At 40.6% G+C, this 18,468-nt stretch overlaps 1 protein-coding gene across 3 annotated transcripts in view; it reads right to left on the bottom strand.

The window, feature by feature from the left end:
- The window catches only part of CALU (calumenin), a 30,863-nt gene that overhangs the window by 2,608 nt on the left and 9,787 nt on the right, over positions 1-18,468 (bottom strand). For 2 of the 3 annotated variants that reach the window (XM_084788043.1, XM_084788044.1), the window contains exons 3-6: positions 12,954-13,147; positions 8,052-8,218; positions 7,241-7,301; positions 102-301 (exon numbers count right to left, since the gene is read on the bottom strand). In XM_084788043.1, coding sequence (XP_084644169.1) covers positions 102-301; positions 7,241-7,301; positions 8,052-8,218; positions 12,954-13,147 — 622 coding nt within the window. Of the gene's footprint in view, positions 1-101; positions 302-7,240; positions 7,302-8,051; positions 8,219-12,688; positions 12,883-12,953; positions 13,148-18,468 lie in introns of all 3 variants that reach the window. The other variant, XM_084788045.1, reaches the window with a different exon arrangement.

Below are 18,468 nucleotides of genomic sequence, written 5' to 3' on the forward strand. Positions count from 1 at the left end.
AAGATTCTACCTCAAAGGAAAAACTCAAAAGTAAAATGATGGGCAACCCCCTAGAAAGAGACTTTGGACCTTGCTAGACTGTTCGGGCCTGAGCGACATACCTTGTTCTGGTCTGACTCATAGACTAGGTGCCTGGCTTCTGCCTCTGCGTGGTCGTAGTCTGAAGGGAGGATCCAGTCTTTGGTTTCCTCCTTGTCCATTTTCCCATCCCGGTTCTTATCTCGAAACTCAACAAACTGTTCGCGCTCTGTCTTCACCCACTCTGGCTCATCAGCATTTCCATCATGACTGTACATGTCGCCTGTGTGCACACATACACATACAGCAGAAGAGTGAGTGAGCCCTGTGCCAAAGGCTGCCTCATGCTAACCTGGCTTAGCCCTTCTTGGCAGCCAGCAGCAGCCACGGAATTCTTAGGCTAAAGAGACTTTAGACTTTAGTAATTGTCCTGTGGATTAATTGCTGATCTTTCAACAGGAGCATTTTCGGCTGCTGATGGAGTAGCAGGAAAGCAATGAATCTGTATCTTTTTTTAAAGCAGAAACACAGAGGTGAAGCTGAACACGACGGTGCACGTTTGTTAAGCCTAGCACTTTGGAAGCCTGAGGCAGGAGTTCAAAGCTAGCTTGGGTTATATGAGAACTTGTCTCAAAATAAAAAAGATAAGGAAGCCGACTAATACCAGGTGAGATCTCCTTGGTTACTGCATTGTATTTTATTCCAAGTGGCTAATTATGTTGGACCACTGGTTTAAAAGGAGGAAAGGAATATAAGAGCAAGAGCACATTACAATCGGGATGTGATATGAAATAATAATGATAACAATAATAATGATGATGATAATAATAATAGTAATAATAATGTTTTTAAAAGTTAAGAGTTCTAAATTCTCAAGTAAACTCTCTAATATTAGCCAACACCTACATAAGTGCACTATGCCAGTGGCCTTCAATCAGAATACGCAAAGAGGGACACTCTCAAGAGTATACTGAGAAGGGACAACCATAAAAGAATCAAATTCTTAACTCCACATATATAATTTTTTTTCCTTTAAAAATTCAACTGTGTAGCCGGGCGTGGTGGCGCATGCCTTTAATCCCAGCACTTGGGAGGCAGAGGCACACGGATCACTGTGAGTTCGAGGCCAATCTGGTTTACAAAGTGAGTCCAGGACAGCCAGGGCAACACAGAGAAACCCTGTCTCGAAAAACAAGAAAGAAAGAAAGAAAGAAAGGAAGGAAGGAAGAAAGGAAGGAAGGAAAGAAAGAAAAGAGAGAAAGAAAGAAAAGAAAGAAAGAAAGAAAGGAAGGAAGGAAAAGAGAGAGAGAGAGAGAAAGAAAGAAAGAAAGAAAGAAAGAAAGAAAGAAAAGAAAAGAAAGAAAGATAGATTCAACTGTGTGAGAACGTGGCATGGCTCTTAATAGCTCTTCAGGCTTCTACCCAGTTCCCCCTTTACGCTTTCCCCTTCTTCACTCGTAATGAAACTGAACATGAGTATAAGAAGCTCTAGAGATGATTAACAACACTGGTGTTGGTCTTGAGAAAGCTGATGGCCAGGAAAATTGGTAACAAACCTGTTCCCATGTCAGGGGCTTCTATTTTTTTTTTTAATTTAATGTGCATTGGTGTTTGACCTGCTTGCATGTTTTTGTGATGGAGTCTGATACACTGGAACTGGAGTTACAGACAGCACCATGTGGGTGCTGGGAATTGAACCTGGGTCCTTTGGAAGAGTAGCTGGTGCTCTTAACTGCTGAGCCATCTCTTCATCACACCATTTTTTTGTGTGTAAAAAAAACAAAAACAAAAACAAAACAAAAAAAAACCACCTGGGCTTGGTGGTGCATGCCTTTAATCCCAGCACTTGAGAGGCAGAGGCAGGAGGACTGCTAGGAGTCTGAGGCCACCCTGGGCTACAAAACAAGGTTAGGACAGCCAAGGCTACACAGAGAAACCATGTCTCGACACCCCCCCCAAACAATGCAACAAAAACCCCAACCTAAGAATCTGAATTTTATCTATGAGATCATTAAAAACGATTTTGATGATGGATACATCACACATTTTGGCATATAACTCAAAAGCTGAAAGAACAAAGCAGCATGGCTGTCCCAAAGGCTTCAGTACTTCCTCTTCTTAGAAAACAAAGTTTCTATTTTTAATTGTGTGTGTGTGTGTGTGTGTGTGTGTGTGTGTGTGTGTGTGTGTGTGTGCATGCTTACAGAGTTTCGTACCAGATTCCCTGGTGCCAGAGTTATAGGCGGTAGTGAGATGTCCCAAGTGGGTGCTGGGAACCAAATCTGGGTCCTCTGCAAGAACAGGTTAACCCTGAGCCATCTCTTAGGGGTAATGACATACAACTGTCATTTACAAGTAGAAAACTACTTGAAAAAAAATTAACAGATAAATTTTTGTTTTATATGATGTTAACATGCATACAATAAGTACCATTTTGTTCCTGGTTTTGAGATAGGATCTTAGTTCAGATAAGCTTCAAAGTGGAGATGTTTCTGCCTCAGCCTTCCAAGGGCTGTGACTGCAGGTAGGTACCACCTGTCCAGCTACTTAGCTGAATTAACATCTTAAGAGTAATTTAATCAGGGGGCTGGAGAGATGGCTCAGTGGTTAAAAGCTGACTGCTCTTCCAGAGGTCCTGAGTTCCATTCCCAGCCACCGCATGGTGGCTCACAACCATCTATAATGTGATCTGAAAACCTCTTCTGAAATACAGCTGTACATGCAGGCAGAGCACTGTATACATAATAAATAAATAAATAAATCTTTTTAAAAAAAAGAGTAATTTAATCTGTAAGACACTTAACACTAAGCTTTACTCTGGAAAGCAATCCTTCTGAAATTTCAATTTAAATACACAATACACTTGCAAGTAATTATGTCAAGATAATTAAAGCTTCCAAAACAAAACAAATCAAGAAAAAATACAAACATGTTTGCAAAATATAAATAAAATCCAAATAGTAGAGAATAGCTTATATTTTTATTTTTTTCAAGACAACATTGTTTCTTGTCCGTTTTATGGCTGGTAAATGGGATGAACACCCCTACAAAATTAAACAAAAATCACTGTAATCAAGGAATGGTCACACTGCCAAGCAAATATTGGCATTTAAAAAATTATATAGGGTTGGAGCACAGCTCAGTGATAGAGAGCCCTAGTATCATGTCAAAGCCCCAGGTTTCACCTCTAGCACCTAACACAAACACATAAAAATATGTGTTTCCAGTTTAATAAAAGCGTATAGATAATGCCTGTATGCATTAATATATAATTCAAAGCACTATTTTCCCTTTAACAATACTAAATAATACTAAACAATAATAAATACAAATTAACAGTTAGCTGGATGTGGTGGCACACATCCTTAGTCTCAGCACTCGGGAGGCAGAGGCAGGTGGAGATCTTAGTATGAGGCCAGCCTGGACTACAGAGTGAAGCCATTAACATTAACTGGGTACTTACTGTATTCTAGGCATCAAGACTAGCATCCTACTTTGCACTTGTTTTCATTATGAAAACTTTCAAACGTACACAATGGTACAAAAAAAAAATCATAGGTCTACCACTTAGCTATTATCAAACTCAACAGCCGCAAGTTTTTGCCACATGTCCATCTATGACACCCCTTCTCCCCTCCCTCCCCCCAACTCTGTGAATTAGTTTAGGGCTAATGCTAGGTACCACCAACCCCCATACCTTTTGAATATAGCTCTAAATTGACGGGCTTTTTCTCACATAACCACAATGCCATTACCAGTTTATAAACTCAATCCTGTGCATCATCCAATATTCCTTCCAAGTTTAAACTTTTGAATTACCTTTAAAAGCTGATGAATTTCAATCTCACAAAATCCTCTTGCCTCAGGCTACTAAGTGCTGGATAACAGGCAGGTGCCATCCAGTTTATAATGGTTTAGATGTCTAATTAAATATTTTAGAAGGCAACTTAAAAATATGTAAGTGAATGGTGTATGTCACATTTTCTCTTAGGTCTGGTCTGGTAGGGCACACCTGTAGTCCCAGCACTTGGAAGGCAGAGCCAGAAGGATGGCCACAAGTGTGGGGCCAGCCGGGACACACAGCAAGACCCTATCCCAAGGAATAAAAACAAAACAGAAGCTAAACTATACCATATAAGCACATTTTAAAGGTATATGAGTAAAAACGACAAAAATTATTTTAGTTTATTTAAAAGTATTCAATCAGCAACACCCAGCCTACCTCAAAGAGGATGATTAGCATCAAAGAACATCCTTATGGAAATAGCTTCAAATGTGACAAACAAGTCATCAGGCAAAAGGTCCTCATTTCTACCACAGACAGAATTCTGCCTTTAAAAAAGGGCAAGCTTGGATGCAGGCAGGGTAGACAGCCAAACTCTGCCAAGAGACGGTAAGCAAGTCCTCAATAGTTCCTGACTCACAAATATGTCTGTCAGATATATTGGGCCAGAAGGCTGAAGATGATGCTCTAACATTATAGAGAATTTTGGGTGACTATCCAAGTAGAAAACTGTCTCTGTCATGTTTCATTTGGAAAGCTGCTAACCTGCACTCCTGGTATACTCAGGTAATCAAGTTTATTCCTTCTCAAGTCTCTGATGGAGCTGAAGACCAGGTAGCTTAGTTTTACAATGTAGCTTAGTTGTTTAGGGGTTAAGATATTTTTAGGTCTAGATAGGTGTTCTAGGTTGATAATGACAATATGTGATGGAGATTGATTTACATTCAGAAATTTAGATGCACCAAGATAGGAAAGATGTCTTCTTCAAGGCTGTCAAATACAAATAGCCAAAACACTAAGAATATAACATTTATATTCTGATTGTGTTTATGGTTCTTCTTGCTATAGGTTATCTATTGTATATATGTGTAATAATATAAATGTATATGTAAAAAATAATAAAAAATAAAAATAAAAGTATTCAATCCATTAGATAAAATACTAAGAAACTGAGTTTTTTATTCAGACTACCTTTTGAAAGTCTTTTAAGGAGCTGGAGAGATGGCTCAGTGGTTAAGAGCACCAACTGCTCTTCCAGAGGTCCTGAGTTCAAATCCCAGCAACCACATGGTGGCTCACAACCATTTATAATATGATCTGATGTGTACAGTATATATAATAAATAAACAAATCTTTAAAAAAAAAAGTCTTTTAAAAGTTTAGAAATAATCCCAGAGACAAAGAAACCCTGTCTCGGAGGGGGAAAAGAAAAAGAGTGCAGAAACATATGGGCTGGAGAGATGGCTTAGCCATTTAAGGATAGGCTCACAACCAAAAAGAAAAAAGAAAGAAAGAGAGGGAGGGAGGGAAGGAGGGAGCAAAGGGGGCTGGACAGATGGCCCTTCAGCTTTTCTTTATGGTCTCTTTCTTAACAGGGCAGAAACTGGTGCATGCCTACAAACTGGAAGATACTGTTGGGGAGAGAATCTGAGGTCTGTAAGCCCAGCACCCAGCTGCACAGGTCTGCAATAGTTATTGACCACACACATCCTTGATTGTTCTGCAGCTTCAGAATGCATTTCCTGTGCCCCTGGACCTGTGGGATACAGAGGAAAAACTGTCTCTCCTTATTTGGCCTCAATGCTTGGCAAGTGATGTTACTTAACTGTGGTAAGCCCAATTTTCTCTGCTTCAGAAAGTTTAATGGAGAACTCAAGTTTTTACTGTAGCAGCAAAATGCCAAAACGAAGAATATTTAATAGTTAAAAGTAGAAAATCTGGTAAACATCAACTTGGGTTAAGGAAACAAGGTGCTATTGTGATGAAACTCAATCATTTCACAAAAATCTGTCACTGTTCACTCCACTTTCTCTGGCAGGGACGATGAGCGATTAGGTGAAGGAGTGATGCTGCCCAGCACTACGTACTGACACTAACAGAGGCAAGTCTCAAGGCTGCCCTTCTTCAGGGTTAATACTTTTAATACCAGAGGTGATAATCAGAGATTGAAAAACAAAACAGAAGCTCACTAGAAAATTTACTATGAGTAAGTACAAATAAGTGCCAACAGAACTGTGAGGCCAGAAATAAATCTCTGTATCTGTAGCCACAAGATTCTCATTATAGAAAGGACAACATCTTCAGCAAATGGCTCTTGGAAAGCTGCATGTCCGTCTATAGAAGACTGACCAAACCACACATAAGCGCAAAGTTCTAAACTGTGACATCAATAGAGGAGCACAAGGCACGCCACCAGAACAGGAGGGGCAGCTTGTCTGAGACGCTAAGACACGGACAACACAAGTAAAAGCAGACCATGAAATCATACAAAACTACAAAGCTTCTGCATGTGAAGGAAGCAATCAAAGCCACAGAATGGGAGAAAACAACACAGACTGTTCACTTGATAAGGCATTAATAGGAGGAACAGATGTAAACACTCAAATGGTTACAAATTCCAAAAAGTGTGTACTAGAAAAAAATTATGTATGTTTCAAAACAGGGTGCCATTTGTAACAAAGACACTTAGTAATTATAAGGTAATTTGCTAAATTATTCTCAGGACAATAAAACAAGTTTCACAGAGAAGTAGGAACTAGATATGATTATTACACATTATATACATACATAGAAATTTCAAAGAATAAAAAAAATATTTTCAGTCCATTCTCAGGTTTTATTTGTAGCCCTCTTCCTGCTCCCTCACAGAGACAACTGAAAGGGGAAATGGTCAAAATAAACACCCTAAATAGAACGGAGACTTATCAGAGGACTCAAGACAGAAAGCGTACGTAACACAGTCAGGGAATCTTGGCTAGTCATCCGTCCACTAGTCTTTTTTGTTTCACAGTCCAGATTGGCCTTAAAATCCTCAACTTCCTGCAGTTACCTGCCAAGTGCTGAGATTCCAGGATGGTATCACCATCCCTGGCTTTTCCAACAATTTATTTGATATGCTTTTTTAATTATTACTTAAAATTATGTGTGCATATATGCATCTGTGCATCTCTGTGAAGGTGTGTGCCTGTATGAGTGCAGGTGGTGTCGGACAGCAGAAGATTCTCTGGAGTGGGAGTTATGGGCAGTTGTGAGACATCCAGTGTAGGTGCTGGGAAGGAAACTCAGGTCCTCTGGCTAAAACTGGGATATGCCACTCTCCCCAGCTCAAGTTACATGAGTCATCACATCTGTTAGGAGTTGACCGATGTGGTAAGCTGCTTCAGCGAATGACAACAGCCTGCAAAGCATTTCAATACTCAGGGACACCAGGACACTCACCGATATACTCTTCTAGATCAATGAAACCGTCAGCATTCTTGTCTATATCCTCCATTGTCTCCTAAAGAGCAAACAACAAAAGCACTGTTAGTTTCTATTTGAACTGTGCAGGTGACAGTGCGGTGTGTATGCTTAAAACCAGAAAAGAGCACAGCCCTGTAACTGCTGACTCTTGGGAGGTCAGAGAGGCAATGCTCATCCCCAAGCTGAAGGTCAAACCAGCCTACACTGCAGAGCCCACGCTGGAGATACGGAGGGATACCCAGTCTCCAAGCCAGCTCGACATCTAACTGCAAATGCACACAAAAACAGAACACCCCAAACCCAATCCAATCCAAACCAAACCAAAAACAGAATGAAGGTTACTCAATTCTTCTAGTTAGAGCATCATTAAACGTTAGCAATTTCTTATGCCTCTTACTATAGCTGTGAGTCTTTTGGGGGACACCACCGCATGACAAAGGGCTGTAGCCCTCGTCATGCTGAACTCTACTGATTAGGGCGGTGATTCTACATTGTCAGTAAGCTGCCTTCTGTGAGGACTCCCAAGTATCACGTCATTACTTGGCCTCTGAACAACAATCATAGAATATGAAAGAATAAGATTTCCTCTTATTCTTAGCTTTATGAAATACCATGACACAGAAAGACTCATTATTTGATGGACAATGTAATGATAAGCGCAAGGCACTTATAAACAGTGATGCTGCTTAGCTTCTGCATCTACCACGGCACAGAAGCCACCACTCTAAGCACAGAGGCAACAGGAGGCATGGCTTGGCTGCTGTTGGGAACCCTTGGCCTCGCCCACCTGCACAACTATGTCTTTCATGTAGTCATACTCCTCAGGGTGCAGGAAAGCTGTAAACTCCTCCTTTGTGGCAATTAGGTCTCCATCCTTGTCTGCCATTTTAAACCTCCGTTCATCTCTAACCATCATCTGTTTATAATTAAATCCATCATCAGGGTCTGGATCGTCTAAAAAAACAAAAATTTAGGTATGATCTTAAAAGGCTTTTAGAAAACACAAAAGGAAAGGGATCAGACTGATTTCAAAAACAATAAACCAAACAATGAATGTCCAGGTGAAGCTAAACCAAGCACGAAGAAATGACCTTTGGTTTCAGAAGCAGAAGTAGAGACACTTGGTCTTGGTCAAGCTTCAGTGATCACACCTCTTAATCAGGTCCAAGCTGAAGGTAAAGGGCTGCCATTCAACATGAAACTGGCCCCTGCTTACTCAACTCAATTGTGCTCAATTATCCCCACTGGTGCATCCTAAGGCGAATAGAGGCTTGACTTTCTTCATTCTATCTGGGAAGCAGTGGAGGTTCTAATCACCTCTAGCTGTGTGGCCTTGGGCAAGCATCTTTTTTCTTTTTCTTTTTTTATCTTATTTTTTTTATGTGCATGAGTATTTTGCCTACAAGTATGTCTGTGCACCATGTATACGCCTAGTGCCTGCAGAGGTCAGAAGAGGACACCAGATCTCCTGGGGCTGGAGTTACAGATGGTTGTGAGCCTCCATGTGGGTGCTAGGAGCTGAACCCAGTTCTCTTCAAGAACAACAAGTGCTCTGAATTGCAGAGGCAACTCTCCAACTCTTGGGCAAGAAACTTAACTGTATCCCAGTCTCCTAATCTGTAACATGATATTGTACCTGACTTAAAGGTAGTTATAAAAACAACTAAACAAACAAACAGCTGGTGGTGGCAGTGGCACACACCTTTAATCCCAGCACTTGGGAGGTAGAGGCAGGCGGATCTCTGTGAGTTTGAGGCCAGCCTGGTCTACAGAGGGAGTTCCAGGACAACTAGGGCTACATAGAAAAATCCTGTCTCAAGACAACAAGCCAAAAAAAAAAAAAAAAAAAAAGAAAAAAGAAAAAAGAAAAAAAAAAAAGACCAAACTAAAGGCCTGAAAAACTGGTGTATATATAGTTGGCACCCAATGGTGACTATCAGCTACTGCCATTTTTTTTAATTGAATGTTAAACTTCCATTTAAACTCTAGATAGCCAGGCGTGGTGGCGCACACCTTTGATCCCAGCACTTGGGAGGCAGAGGCAGGTGGATCGGTTTGAGGCCAGCCTGGTCTACAAAGCGAGTCCAGGACGGCAAAGGCTACACAGAGGAACCCTGTCTTGAAAAACCAAAAAGACTCTAGATATATCAAAGGTCTTTTGTCCCAACTCATTTCAAGGACACTTAGACTTACGCAACAAAAACATCACTATTTTGAATGGTGCCGCTAACTCTACCTACCCTCACCAAAATCTTCTGAAAATTACAAGTAAAAAAATACAGATGGATTCAGTTATAGAAAGTAGGCCAACAGTTTATTAGGGACAGAGGCAGAGGGGAAGTTAAAACCTAAGGAAATTTTGGAAAATGATAGATACATTCTAGATGTCAATTATACTTTGATCAAGCTTATATTAGAAAATAAATACTAAAATATGGAGCTGGAGAGTTGGCTCAGTGGTTAAGAGCACTGTCTGCTCTCCCAGAGGACCTGGGTTCAATTTCTAGCACCCACATAGCAGCTTATAACTGTCTGTAACTCCAGTTCCAGGGGACCCAACATCCTCTATTGGCCTCCTTTGGCGTATACCCATACATGGAAACACATATACATACTTAAAAGTAGAGTAAAATCCTCTTTTAAAAAAAATCAAAATACAGGGCTGGAGAGATGGCTCAGTAGTTAAGAGCACCACTTGTTCTTCCAGAGGTCCTGAGTTCAATTCCCAGCAACCACATGGTGGCTCACAACCATCTATAATGTGATCTGATGCCATCTTCTGGCCTGCAGGTATACATGCAGATAGAGCACTTGGATACATTAATAAAGCTTAAAAAAATAAAATAAAATAAAATAAAACCAAATGGGATGTAGAGTAATCTACATGTTATTAGGCAACAGCTAGCCTTCGCATAAGCAACTAGGAGACTAACATTCAATTTCTGTAAGCTCAAAAATATAAAGGAGCTAACTGCGGAGACTATGAAACCAGGCTGCTCTATGGACCAAAAGATGGAGGTGTGAAGTAGAAGATACCACATTAAAGTAAGAAATTATTGTTCCTGAAACACACTAAATAAAAAGGCATGATGCTACTTATCTAAAAGCTCAACTGGGCCCTTTTTTTAACAATAGTGCCATATTGCTGACGTCTGCTCTTAGAGGCTAACATTGCTTTCTATATTTTAAACACATTTAAACAAATAAACAAACAAACATAAAAAAGGTATAGTGACTCATGCCTTTCAATCCAGCACTCTAGAGGCTAAGGGACAAAGGCAGACAAACCTCTGTGAGTTCAAGGCCAGCCTGGTCTATATGGCAAACTCCAGTGCACCCACGGCTACATAGAGACCCTGTCTCTAAAAAACAAAAACCAAAGAAACAGCCCCACTACAAACAAAAACTGAAGCAGGTAGACAAACAATAAAATCCAAACTTAAAACCTGCCCTATCCTAAAAACTAAATAGCTTGACGGTTCTTTGTTGATTGCCAAAAATTTAGTAAACAGCACTAATATTGAATCACATAAGGCCGTGTGACTCTGCATAGGGAAACTCAAAACCATAATAGGTTAGAGATGGAGAAGGAAAGGAAAGGAAAATACTAAATTGTCAGTTTAAAACAAATATCAAGTTTCAGTAAGTTATGTAAGTGTGTATTCAGACTAGATTCCAAGAGCCCTCTCTGCCCCCTCCCTTGCAGTAAACACGGTGACTAGAATCAAGTGTCCTGAAGTAACACACTCCTATAAGAACAGAAGAGGAAGGCAGACTACTTTAAGCAGCACCAGTTTGCAGTCCTTTGCTGGCTTTGCTTACAGCCTCCAGTTCTACTCTAAACAGGGCCAATCTTGGTATTTTTTATTTTACTTACGAGAGAGACAGTGAGTGCATACAGTACAAATGCTCCTTTTGTGGAAAGTTGGATCACTGAACAGCCTTTAGAGCTGAGATGATTTATACACAAACTCCGACTGAATCAAGGACACATTCTCACAAAACTCCTCAGCACTTGTCTACAGCTGAGGGCTGATCACCCATAGTCCTCCTAGGAAAGAGGCCTTATAAAGACATCATTCCGTCAGCCAGTGCTTGTGCTGTCTCAGGCAGCAGAAATACCCACTGCATTGAATCATCAGCCCTGTGAGGCAAGAAGCTCTCAACAGATTTTTATGTACATAATTATATACAATTGAAGCAGAATTCTGGACAGCAAGGGAGTAACTACGCCTGAGCTGAGCTTTATTAGCACACCATTTTGTTGAGATCATGGATAGTCTAGTCTAGCCTTTGCTTCATATTTATAATTAATTCTGATTAAGTCAGAAGGGTGCTGGGTCTCAGCCAGAGAGCAAGAAACATGGAATGCTTCTCCATCTGTGCTGGGTCCTTAATACACATGTTCTTAATTGGGTGGATATGTCTGGCTCTTGGCTAAATGTCAAGCCCGGAGAGACTGCCACTTCAGTCCTAGGAATGAGAACAGGCCCAATACAGAAATAAGTCTCTTCACTAGAAATGCATGCAGTCCTGTAATTAACATGGACAGCTGGCTATCTGGTGAGGAAACAGACCTTTTTACACTGCTTGTTAGTCAGTGGTGAGAAATGTTTCCTGCAACCCTAATTTGCCTAATTCCAGAAAAACATACAAAAAGTACCATTTATAATTTATGTCTCAAGTTGAGACTGTATACAACACAGCGATCTCTACTATAAAAGTACCCTGCTCATCAGCTCAGTAACACTGCCACCTGGAGCTCAGCAGCAGGCAAGCAGAAGCATCAAAGTCAAAGAAAATTATTAACCAGTGGCCCCAACAAAGAAAGAGGCTACCAAATCAATAACAAAGCAATCAAAGCAACATTTGCCTTGAAACATTTGCAAAGCAGGCTCATATAAACTCATGTGCCAGAGAAAACAAATGGGAAATTTTCATTTCTAAACTTCAATAAGCATGACATACTGAGAGCTATCCTATTTGAATTTTATTTCATTCATTCCCAATAATTTCCTCTTATTCTCACCAGTTACAAAAGGATCTAATTTGATTTGAATTTCAGGCCCAAAATTTGAATAGTACCACAGTAAGAGACACCTGAAAGCAAGTCCTCTTGCTCTGCACCGCTGAAACAATGCAGTCTTACATATGAAATCTACTCTAAAAATTACCTTTACATGAGATACAAAGGAAAAAAAGGCAAAATAGATTTGCAGTGCTAAAGATGTAGAGGATCCTTAAGAGTAGCAAAATTAAAAATTTAAATGTACAATATACAAATTTTAAATTAATGAAACAAAGGGGAGTCAACTCAGAATCACACTATAGAAATCCAGCACAGTGTTCCCCCTTTCCTGTCAGACCCATTTGTTTCTTTGACTCAGGACCACAGTCTCGGCCAGCCTGACATCTGCCCCTTACCCAAGTAAGTGCCATAAGTCACGTTTCTGTACTCATCCCAGGAGATTAGGCCGTCTTGGTTCATATCAAACTCCTGCCTCTGGTTTTCAACATTGTCATATATGTATTTCTTCTGGGCGTGCTTAATCCATGATTTCAGCTCCCCCTCCGTCACAAACCCATCTTTATCCGCGTCTATTTTATCTACAATCATTCTACAAGACAAAACAGTTGCGTTTCAAGGGGCAGGTCCACAAGGCTGTTCCCCCAGAGCGTAGGGACCTACCTAGCGCGTAGCCGTAGGTGGCATTTTTATACTCCTCCCAGGACACGAGGCCATCCTCATTGAGGTCGTGCCCCTTCCACTGCCGCTCTACATCCTCGTGAATCCAGCGCTTCTGTGCAAACTTAATCCAGCCTTTGAGTTCATCCACAGTGACAAACCCATCCTTGTCGTCATCTATTTTACTTACAATCTTTCTGTAGAAAATGCAGAGAAATCCAGCAACAGGTTAAAAACCCACAGTCCCTGGACGTAGCCAGGAGTGTGCTGTGACCATAGAGGTGTTGCCCAGGCTAGCACATGGAAAATGGGAGGGGAAAAAAAGGAGAAGCTTCCAAAACAGACAATGAAATACCTTTTCTTTGTTGGCCTGTTCCTGGCTTGTAACAAGCCACCTGGAAAAGGTGACCAGGTCCATGCCAATCTCTTTAGCTGGGTGAGCCTAATCTGAACATCTGCTCCACTTGGGTTCTCACTTTTGTATCCAACGTGATGTAAATCTTTATATGTTTTTCTTTACTATGTCTCTAAGAGAAGGTGCACCTACTGGTGAATACTCACAAGCAGTAACAATGATTCCCTTAGAACTCAAGATATCTAAATCAGAATTTTAAAAATTAGTTGCTTTTAGAAAAAAGTTGTACTTTTGTTAAAACATATAAACTTTTTATTTTTTTAAAGCTCTCAGGTAGGCCTTTGTCTCAAAAAAAAATGAGTCATATATTTTATGGCACGGTAACTGTAAAAAAAAACAAATGAATATAGGAGGTGCTAATCTTAAAAATGTCAGTAGCTTTTATGCATTACATTAAATTGGATTTTTATATATAGTCATGAAAACAGAACTCTGAGAAAATGATATAGAATGGAAACGTACTCCTGGTTATAAGACTGTTAATAAGCTGAGAGGTTATTGGCAGGCAGATTATAAAGCAAAACAGGCTAAGGAAGAAATGGATCTACTTCCTTTATAAGCTCTTTCTCCTAGATATGTCATTTTAATTAAGGATCTAAAAATAAGTCAATGGACTATCAACATGGCTCAGGGGTACAGTGCTTACCTGCTGGTTGTGAGGAGCTGAGTTCGATCTCTAGCACCAGTGATATAAAACCACAAAGATGTAACTTCCTACTCATAGAGCCTAGTCTACGTACAGCCTCACAATAAGCAGCCGCCTTAAAATGGGAACTCTGTATCAAAACTTTCAGCAGAAGTGAACAGTAAGCACATTTCTATGCATGATGGAAAAACGATACACATTGGTAACAAATGTCCTTTTAGTTCTTGTTTATCTCATGACTAGAGCATGAGAAAGTGATTAGAAATCAGAGTTCTTACTAACAAGACTCTAAACAGACTCACACTAATACAGCGTTAGCTCTACTACTTAGCTCTTTCCCTCAGATGTATCATCTAACTTCAGCTCTAGAACAGATGGAAAAGGGACCGTACTAGATAGAATCTCCTGAACACTCTCCCCTGCCTGCATGGACACAAGGTAAATATTTTTTGTTTTGTTTTGTGTTTTTGAGACAGGGTTTCTTTGTGTAGCCCTGGCTGTCCTGGAACTCATTCTGTAGACCAGGCTGGCCTTGAACTCAGAGATCTGCCTGCTGCTGCCTCCCAAGTGCTGGGATTAAAGGTGTCCACCACTACTGCTTGGCAGACACAGGGTAAATTTAATCAGAGAATTTTAATAGCATCAACAGATTAAGAAAACTTCTGCATTATCTCTAGGGTACTTGCTACCAATGGTGCCGCTACTAAGAAAAACAAAGCATTAGAACCCTCCTAATCCCAGAAGTGCGCCCCCAACGACAGGACTTCTTTGTGTCGTTCTGGCTGTCCTGGAACAAACTCTGTAGACCAGGCTGGCCTCTAAGACAGAGATCCACCTGCCTCTGCTTCCCAAGGGCTAGGATTAAAGATGTGCACCATCACTGCCTGGCTGGCAGACCCTTTCTGAAAAGAGTTAGTAAATATTTTTACTTCATGAGCCACATATAGCCTGTTTTACACGTACATGCAAACAACTTTCTGAAAGAAAACAAGGATTGGAGAAATGGCTGAGTTTTGTTCTTACAGAGAACCCAGGCTCAGTTCCCAAAACCTACATCATAGCTCACAGCCATCTCTAACTCCAGTTCCAGGAATCTGATGCTTTCCTCTGACCTCTGCAGACACCAGGCATACCTGTGGTGCACATACATGAATGCAGGCACAACATCCATATACATAAAACAGATCTAAAAAATTTTAAGCAAAAACTTAGGAAGGAACTGTAGCACGCATGGAGCTCTGGGCTCAATCCCCAGTACCACGTAAACCAATGCAGTGGCACACACCTATACTCTGAGCACTGAGCAGGTAGGGGCGGAGCTTCAGAAGTTCAAGTAATCCTCAGCTACACAGTATGCTCAAGGGCAGCCTGAGGCTGTCAAAAGCCTGTCACAGAGCACCCGGCACTCTTAAATAAAGCCAAGTAGAAAAGAGCTAGGCTTGAAAATTCCAGCACTGAACTAAGCATGCTTGAACGCACCTTGAAACTCAGGGAGGCAGAGACAGATGAATCTCTGAATTCTAGACCAGATAGGGCTATACAGTGAGACCCTGTCTCAAAAAAGAAAAACAAACAAATGAAATCCTAGTGCCCAGGAGATGTGCCTGAAATCTCAGGATGAATAACCTCAAGATGGAGATCATCTTGGTCCATACAGTAAGATCCTATTTCAAAAGGTCCAAAAGCCCAAGATAACCCAAAACCAAAAAAGTTCTACTTGTTAACACGCTTAAGCGAAAAATATACACTATACAGATAAACTACGTCTTGAAAAGACACCTCCCTAAGAGACTAGAAATCATGTATTAAACTTGTCCTGAAAATGCTTATTAAGGAGTTCAAAAAACAGGGCTGGAGAGATGACTCAGAGGTTAAGAGCACTGTCTGCTCTTCCAAAGGTCCTGAGTTCAATTCCCGCAACCACAAGGTGGCTCACAACCATCTATAATAAGATCTGGTGCCCTCTTCTGGCGTGCATGCAGGTAAAACACTGTATACTTAAAAGATTTCAATTAATTTTTGTAGCTAAACGTACAAGCAATGATTTTCTCTTTAATAATTACTCTCATAGAATGACAGAGGGAAAAGGGTGACTCTGTGATTTGCAAATTTTGATGAACGGTTTACCAAATCAATGGTTTTCGGGTTTTGTTTTATTTTTTTTTTAATTTTCGGTTTTTTGAGACAGGGTTTCTCTGTGTAGCCCTGGCTGTCCTAGACTCACTTTGTATACCAAGGCTGGCCTTGAACTTAAAGCAATCCACCTGCCTCTCTGCTAGGATTAAAGGCGTGTGCCACCACACCCGGCTACAAATCAGTGTTTTAAATGCCATAATAAAAGTTATCTGGGATTCTTCTCTCTTGTGGGGAAGACATTCTCACTATATAGTCCAGGCTTGAACTAGCCATCCTTTCCCTTAGCCTCCCCAAGCACTGGTTTGTGCCAACATGCCTGGATTCACCTAAGATTCTTGCTTCCAAGGTAGTCACTGCATAAATGAAGGATGTCTGTTACTCTAATTTGGGGAAAGTAAACTATTTAGTTCATTTATAAACTATTTTTTAAAAAATGGCTCCATCAAGTTTTTCTAACAGTATACAGCCTACTCAATGTGCTGAACTCTTGATATTTATTGATAAAATTGAACACTTTCCCCCACTGAAAACTGCTAGCATCTCTACCAACTGCAAAGCCAGAGGAGGCTCACTAAAATCCTACCTATCCTAAGTGACCCCAAGCCTAAAGGCCATCCATTATTTAAGAGTAATTCTGCAGAGAATTATTCAAACCAAAAGTTAGGCTGCACATATACAGTATTGATAGGTTTGACATAAAGGACCAAGAACACCTTCATCTACTGCTGATTTCATCCTACACTGTTAGCACAGTTATAAGGTTAAAACTTGAAGGCAAGCATGGTTTCTCAAAGGCAGAGAAGCAACCTAACGGAAAATGGCTTTCTGATGTATGTTTCTGAGTCTATCTTCAAATGTTGCAATATAGTTCATTCTACACAGCAAAATCTTTTTACTACTTCTATCAGTGCTGAAGAATAAAACAGTGCATGTTTTAGTCAACAGATAACAAAGATTTAATTGATATATAAGTGTCCATCAAAGTAAACTCTATGATAATATCTCAGCATTGCCCATGATAGCAAAAAGTTGCGGTGTGGTGCAACTTGCTACACAATCTCCTGAAACAGTCTACAAAGACGTTACCAGTGGTGCTCACTCAGGAGAGTATTTTCTATTTTCACAGAATTGACCTGCATTTTCTTAAAAATCAGGGTTTTGGTAGGGAAGACGAGAGGGAGAAAGGCAAAGAGGGAGAGAGAGGGAGAAGGAGGGAGAAGAAAGGGGAATGGGAGAGGGAAAAGGGGGAGAGGGAGAGAGAGATGCTTAGAACTCCCAAAACAGTCAGGATTTTACTAAGTGTAGATTAAAAAAAATAGAAAACAAAAACAAAAAACCCATGTGTATGTGTTTCACCTACAGGTGTTATCTGTGCACCACATGTGTGCAGCACTCATGGAGGCCAGAAGAGGGCACTGAACCCTATGGAAGTCAAGCTACAGGTGGCTATGAGCTGCTGGGAACCCAGCCCAGGTCCTCTGGAAGAGCAGTCAGTGCTCTCACCCACTGAGGCATCTTTCCAGAGCCCCTAGTGAAGTCTTTCTGTTGAGAAGCTGCTTAGGGCCACAAAACTTGATTAGAATAGCATCACTGAAAGCCAGTCCCATTCTGAAAATGAGGCCAATATTTGTTATGGTAATTTTTGTCTTACTTCTTCTGTTGTTTTCTGAGGTACTAGGGATCAAGTACAGGTGCCTGAATATACAAGAAAGTGCTCTCCCCCATTAGCTATACGCCAGCCCTAGTTTTGTTGTAGATGATATCACATTACAATGTCAAAACGTTGGACACCCCTGCTAAAGACATGGTTGGTTAGACTTTTTTTTTTTTTGTCTTTTGAGACAGGGTTTCTATGTGTAGCCTTGGCTGTCCTGGACTCGCTTTGTAGACCAGGCTGTCCTCGAACTCACAGCGATCCGCCTGCCTCTGCCTCCCGAGTGCTGGGACTAAAGGCGTGCGCCACCACGCCCGGCTCTGGTTAGACTTTTATTAAGACACCAGGAAATAATAAACTTTACAAAAACAGGTAGTTTATTAGGTAGATATTACTTGGCTTGGGTATCAATGAATAAATTACAGGAAATTTTTCAAAATTGGTAGCAGCAGAACTAAGAACTCCTATGTAATGTTCTGGAAGCAAGATAATAAGCTTAAGCTGGATACAGTACTACTGGTACATTAGGAAAAATATTTTATTATTTTAAAGTTATGTGTAAATAAGTCTGTGTTACCATGTGCACGTGAGTAAGGGCATCATCTTTGGAGTCTAGAAGGCATCAGATACCCTGGAGCTGAAGTTACAGATGGGTAACTTTTGACAT

This window comes from Acomys minous (assembly GCF_964271855.1).
Source record: "Acomys minous genome assembly, chromosome: 6".
Classification (NCBI taxonomy): Eukaryota; Metazoa; Chordata; class Mammalia; order Rodentia; family Muridae; genus Acomys; species Acomys minous.